Source organism: Mauremys reevesii, linkage group 13 (genome assembly GCF_016161935.1).
Source record: "Mauremys reevesii isolate NIE-2019 linkage group 13, ASM1616193v1, whole genome shotgun sequence".
In the NCBI taxonomy this organism is placed as follows: domain Eukaryota; kingdom Metazoa; phylum Chordata; order Testudines; family Geoemydidae; genus Mauremys; species Mauremys reevesii.
In genome coordinates this window covers 11,880,914-11,887,585 of record NC_052635.1, presented here as the reverse complement: position 1 = coordinate 11,887,585, position 6,672 = coordinate 11,880,914, and the positions used below count along the sequence as shown (strand labels likewise).

At 54.4% G+C, this 6,672-nt stretch overlaps 1 protein-coding gene across 1 annotated transcript; it reads right to left on the bottom strand.

The window, feature by feature from the left end:
* Positions 1 to 1,292: 1,292 nt before the first annotated feature.
* Positions 1,293 to 2,222, bottom strand: LOC120381098 (olfactory receptor 11G2-like). Its single transcript, XM_039499170.1, has one exon. It carries the CDS (start codon positions 2,220 to 2,222, stop codon positions 1,293 to 1,295), a length of 930 nt encoding a protein of 309 aa, XP_039355104.1.
* Between the last annotated feature and the right edge of the window lie 4,450 nt (positions 2,223 to 6,672).

Below are 6,672 nucleotides of genomic sequence, written 5' to 3'. Positions count from 1 at the left end.
GGGCACATGACTTACGAGGAGAGGCTGAGGGAACTGGGCTTGTTTAGTCCGCAGAAGAAAAGAGTGAGGGGGATTTAATAGCAGCCTTCCAGCTACCTGAAGGGGGAATCCAAAGATGATGAAGCTTAGCTGTTCTCAGTGGTGGCAGATGACAGAACAAGGAGCAATGGTCTCAAGTTGCAGTGGGGGAGGTCTAGGTTGGATATTAGGAAACACTATTTCACTAGGAGGGTGGTGAAGCACTGGAATGGGTTACCTAGGGAGGTGGTAGAATGTCCATCCTTAGAGGTTTTTAAGGCCCAGCTTGACAAAGCCCTGGCTGGGACGATCTAGTTGGGGTTGGTCCTGCTCTGAGCAGGGGGTTGGACTAGATACCTCCTGAGGTCTCTTCCAACCCTGATATTCTATGACTCTATGAGCCTTTAGAATCATCAGACATGAACCAAAAGGGACCTTATGGGCTGCCAAGCCCTGCTCCCCTTTTTCCCCCAATCACAAGAGACTCCATCAGACAATTGCACACATAGATTTGTCCAGCTCATCCTCAAAATGAATGAAGTTGATTAATTCTGTAACTCCTGTTTGGAGGCTGTTCCAGAACTCAATACCTCTCATTGTTATCTAATGTCTTCTCCTTTCTGTCCCTCACTATGTAGGAGGGGAGTGGGGTCTAGTGGGTTAGATCTGGGGTGCTGGGACTCCTGGGTTTTATCCCTGGCTGTGGGAGGCAAATGGGATTGAGTGGGTTAGATCAGGAGATGGGGGGTGTCTGGGACTCCTGGGTTCTATCCCTTGCTGTGAAAGGGGAATGAAGTCCATAAAAAACAATATACTGTTGCCATGATTTGTGTCCCACCTGTCAGTCTCTTGACATCACCGGGGTTGTTCCTAATTGACAGCAAAGAAAATAAGAGCAGAATTTTTCTCTCTGGCTCTAAGTGTGAACACACATCTATCCAGGTAACAATCTTGAAATACAGCTGCACAGAAAGGGCAGAGAGGCGAGCCAGCCTGCCTACACACACACACACACACACACACACACACACACACACACACTGAGCAGGGCTCATTTCCTCCAGCAAGGACACATACGCGCCCCCCTTCCCCCTCCCACACCGCCTAGCTCCTCTTTGTATTCTGGTTGTATCATCAAATGCATTTTTTTATACTGGGAGTGACTCCTAGAGATCATGCAAAATGCTGTGTGTGTTCACTCTCCAGGATTGGAGTGAGCAACCCCTTGAAGGGAAAGAAATATCCCATTGCCCACCCCCCTGACCGGCCTGTCCCTACAGCTTCCCCAGCAGGGTCCTCCTCAGAGCATCCTTCATCTCCTTGTTCCTCAGGCTGTAGATCAGTGGGTTGAGCAGGGGGGTCGCCACCGCATAGAAGAGGGTCGCCATCTTCCCGCTGCCCCCTGCGGCTGACGGGTTGATGTAGGTGACCATGCCAGAGCCCCAGAAGAGGCTCACAACAGCCAGGTGCGAGGAGCAGGTGGAGAAAGCCTTGTGCCGCCCGGCCCCTGCAGGCAGTCTGAGCACTGCCCTGACGATCAGCGCGTAGGAGGTAAGGGTGAAGAAGGCAGCACCAAAGATGATGAGAGAGCTCAGGACATAAGTGGCCAGTTCAGCCTGGGGAGCTGGGGCACAAGAGGAAGCCAGCAATGGGCCCGGATCACAGACAAAATGATCCAGGGTGAGGACGCAGAAGGAGAGCTGGGAGATGAGGACGACAGGCACAACAAACCACAGAAAGCCGGCAACCCAGCAGGAGGTCGCCAACAACCAGCATCTGTAGTGGGACATGAGGATGGGGTAGCGCAGGGGGTGGCAGATGGCCAGGTATCTATCCAAGGCCATGGCCGCGAGGAAGCAGCACTCGGTGGTCCCCATGCAAAAGAAGATGTAGAATTGCACAAAGCAGGTATGGGAGGAGATGGGGACCCCGGGGTTCATCAGGTCTGAGAGCATCCGGGGCATGGAGGTCGTGACATAGCAGATCTCCAGCCAGGAGAAGTTGCCCAGCAGAATGTACATGGGCAGGCGTTGGAGGCGAGGGTCCCGCAGGACGGCCCACACAATGCACAGGTTGCCTGTCAGCGTCCCAATGTAAGTGCAGGAAAAAAGGGCACAAACAAGATTGCGGCTTAGCCGGCCCAGGGAGGGGAAACCCAACAGGATGAACTCGGTCACCGGGATGGTGCCATTGACTGGATTCATCAGGGGGCCCCGGAGCTGAAAGGAAACGATCAACAGGATTCTAAGGGGCTGCCCAGAGATCTGGGACAGGAGAGGGGTCTAGTGGTTACAATAGTAGGGACTAGCACTCACAGCCACAGTCAGTCTCTTTCATACATCTCACATCGCAAACTCCACCTCAGAGCCCTGGCCCACCCCACAACACCCTGGTGCTTCAGAAGAAGCAGATTTAAAAACCAACCAAACAAAAACCTCTACGAATACATGGTGGAAATCTCTTTCTGGCCCCTGCCTATGGCCAGCTGAAACCCTGAAGGATGAGGTTTAGGGACATTGAACATTTACTGGAAGTTAGCCCCTGGGCTGCTGAGCCCTGTCTCCCCACACCCATCACAAGCAGCCTCGTCAGACAATCACACTCATATATTTGTCCAGTTCACCCTTAAAACTAAGTTGCTCAACTCCACAAGTCCTACTGGGAGGCTGTTGCAGAACATCCCCCCTCTGATATCTAGAAACCTCCTGCTAATTTACAGCCTGCAATTGTGCATGGCTGGGTTAGTGGTTGGAGCAGGGAGGTGCGGTGGCAGAACAGTGCAGCAGCCCGGGAAGAATAGAAGCAAGAAGGAAGCTGTGTGTGAAAACCCACCTGGCTGTGAGATCTCAGCCTCCTCTCTCTGCCTCTGCTGTGACGGGAGCTGGGCAAGAGGGGGCTGATATCTGCTCTTTGAATCACTGGGTCCCTGGGACTTGGTCTCTGGGGTGTGTAGGAGCGGCCAGGTTTGGATTTGATCTCTGTATGAGTACCAGAGAGAGCCCCCACAAGCCTTCCATGCTGCACCAATACAAACACCCCACACCAATTTCCCCTCACACATACACACAGTCCCCTCCACTTCCCCTTCATTGCACACAGCTTTCCAGAGCCCCCCCCAGCCCTCCCTCAACACATACACACGCACACAGACCTCCACTCACACAACCCCCCACTCCCACAAACAGGCCTTGGGGGTGTCAAGATAAGGCTACATTGAAAGCTCCAGCACCAGCCCCTCGGACACATGACAAATTGAAGCCCAGGCTGGCAGTACTAAGGCAGTGCGCCATCTCCTACCAGGTGCTGGGTTCTCTCGCTCTCTGCACCCACTGAGCAGAGTTCATTCCCTCCAGCAGGCACAGACACCACAGCCTGTTCATGGGTGTTGTCCCCTAGCACCAGATCTGTCAACGCACATAGCCAGCAAAGGATAGCAAAGGGCCTCCATATTCTTCCTTGCTTCCCTGCACAAACACACAGCCAGGCTCATGGCCGAGCCCGAAAGGACTGCAGGATTTGGCCTGGTTTGTTTCTTGCAGGAATGCCAATGATGCTCAATAGCGACAGTCCACTTATGGCATGTGGGCCAGTGGATTAGGGGGCTGGAGCACATGAATTATGAGGAGAGGCTGAAGGAACTGGGATTGTTTAGTCTGCAGAAGAGGAGAATGAGGGGGGATTTGATAGCTGCTTTCAACTACCTGAAAGGGGGTTCCAAAGAGGATGGATCTAGACTGTTCTCCATGGTACCTGATGACATGGAGAACAGGTACCATGGAGAAACAGGTGAAAAACTTTTTCACTAGGAGGGTGGTGAAGCACTGGAATGGGTTACCTAGGGAGGTGGTGGAATCTCCTTCATTAGAGGTTTTTAAGGTCAGGCTTGACAAAGTCCTGGCTGGGATGATTTAGCTGGAGATTGGTCCTGCTTTGAGCAGGGAGTTGGACCAGATGCCTCATGAGGTCCCTTCCAACCCTGAGATTCTATGATTCTATGATAACACAGTTCAGAGCAGAAGGATGTAGAGGTTCAGCTTGGACAGCTTCACCCATTAGCCAAAAGCCTGGTCCTTGCCTTGGACATCTCTTACTTTGACTAGTGTAAACTCCTCCCCTCAAGACTCCTTGCTTATCACCTTTTCCCTCTCCTGTATCTGCAGTTACAATGATAACCCTCCTCTGGCACTCCAGTCATCTTACCCACCTCCTCTTGCAATCGCTTCACTGGCCTCCCCTACTATTCCATTACAAGCTCAAGTTAGTTTCCTACACTTCCAAGGCCCTGCACAATTTCATCTATACTTGCATCAATTTCTTCTTATTCTCTAGCCCCCAGAATCCTAGGCTCCACCCAATCTGGTCTCACTAGTCTTCTGCTTATCTCCTACAGCCAACCTCAGCATCATGCCTCTTTTCAAAGCAATTCCATGGGCCAAGTGATGTCCTTACACCTCATTTCATTCACTCCACCTTCCAATACTGGTCTCTTCTTCAATGCAGTCAGGTCACAACCTTCTGTGATTTGTACTGAACATATCTGAATTAAGTTGCAGAGCAAGCACGTCACCTTCCTCTGTGTTTGTAATGGTTGTAATTGTGCCTCAGTGCCAGGCGAGCCATCTCCTTGCGGCATCCTTTTGTGGCTGTTCCCCTGCTGTCCTTCCCCAGAGCTGGCCACATCTCAGCACCAGGCAAGCCATCTCCATGCAGTGTTGCTGCATCACTGTTACCGAGCTACCTCACACCAGAGCTGGCTGCATCTCAGCTGCAGGTGCGCCATCTCCATGTAGTGTCACTCTGTGGCTGTCACCCAGCTGCCCCACCCCAGAGCTGGCAGCATCTCACCTGTGCTGTGTGGAAGGGCGAAGATGCTTTATAAGCATAGGGCAAGTGTAGACCTTCCACTGCGGGGGGATGATGTGATTCTCTTTTGCCAAGACAAGGGAAGAGCAAAACTCTGAACTCCCCATAGTGTGAGTCCTATACTCAGCCGGCACCACATTAAACATTAACTAGCAGGTCGCACACTTCCCTGCTTCTCTAGGCCAAGCTGTTCACCCGGCTGGGCCCTGTCCCCACTCTGGTCAGACCCCAGACCCCACTCTGGTCGGAATCCAATGGATGAGGGTGAAAACTGGAAAACTTGCCACTTAAAATCAGTTTTTTCCCCAGTTTTTGCCAAAATAAACAGGGTGATCTCCTTGGGGTGGCTGGAGTGTGGAGAGGGGCCTGGCAGGGCATGGGGGAGTGAAGGGGGGGTTGGGCCAAGTATTAGTGAGCAGTGTGACTGGGGGGCTGGAGAGAGTGGGGTTGAGGGGCCTAGCTGGGGGTGTGGGGCTTGATGGTTTGAAGCTGAGGGGCCTGGCTGGGCACCTGGACAGATTGAGTGTGAAAAGCCTGGTTGTGGGAGCTAGACAGAGTGGGAGTGGGGGTCTGGCTGGGGAGGCTGCATGGAGTGGAGGTGAGGGGTCTGGTGGTGGGGCTGGAAATAGTGGGGTTCAGGGGCTTTCCTGGAGGGGGGGGAGGCTGGGCAGAGTGGGTGTGAGGGGCCTGGCTGAGGGGTATTGGCTGAAGTGTGGGGTAAGGGGCTTGGGTGGCAAGGCTGGCTGCAGTGGGAGTAAGGGGATGACTGGAGGGGCTCAATGGGGTGGGCAAGGGGCCTGGTTGTGGGGCTGGACAGAGTGAGGGTGAGGGCCCTGGATGGGGCGGGGCTGGGCAGAGTGGGATTGAGGGGTGTGTCTGGGGGCATTGGATGGAATGGGGGTGAAGTGCCTGGTTGTGGGGGCTGGATAAATTGGGGTTCAAGGGCCTTGCTACGGAGAGGGGGTGCTGGAGGTGAGGGGCCTGGCTGGACAAAGGTTGGAAAGAGTGGGGGTTGGGGCCCTGGAGGGGATACTTGATGGAGTGGGGGTGAGGAGCATGGCTGGGGGGCTGCACAGATTGGGGTTGAGGGACCTGGGGAGGGTTGGATGAAGTGGAGGTGAGGGGCCTGGCTGAGGAATCTGGATGGAGTATGGAGTGAATGGCCTGGCTGGTGGGGCTAGATGGAGTGGGGGTCTTGTTATGGTGGCTGAACATAGTAGGGGTGAGGGGTCTTTATGTGGGGGCTGGACAGGGTAGGATTCAGGGGCATTGCTGGGATGGGCAGGACAGAGTGGGGGTGAGGGGCCTGGCTGGGGGCCTGGGTGGAGGGGCAGAGAGGGACCTGTTTGTGGGGGTGAATAGAGTGGGGTTCAGGGGTTTGGGGGCTGGATGCAGTGGGCATGAGGGGCCTGGCTTTGGAGGCTGGACGAAGCAGGGACCGGGGCTAGAGACTGGGGGTACTGGACCAAATGGAGGTGAGGGGTCTGGATGTGGTGGCTGGCTGGAATGGGGCTCAGGGGCCTTGCTAGTGGGGTTGGATGAAGTGGGGTGATGGATGGAGTGGGAGTGTGGTGACTAGCTGGAGAAGGCTTGATGAAGTGCAGCTGAGGGATCTGGCAGGGGGGCTTGAGGGAGTGGGGCTTAAGGGCCTGTATGGCGGGAGGCTGGATAGAATGGGAGTCAGGGGTCTGGCATAGGGTGAGGTGGGGGCTTGATGACATGCAGCGGTGTGGCCAAGCTGAAGAGGGTTGGACAGATTGGGGGAGATGAGGAGCCTAGCTGTGCAGGCTG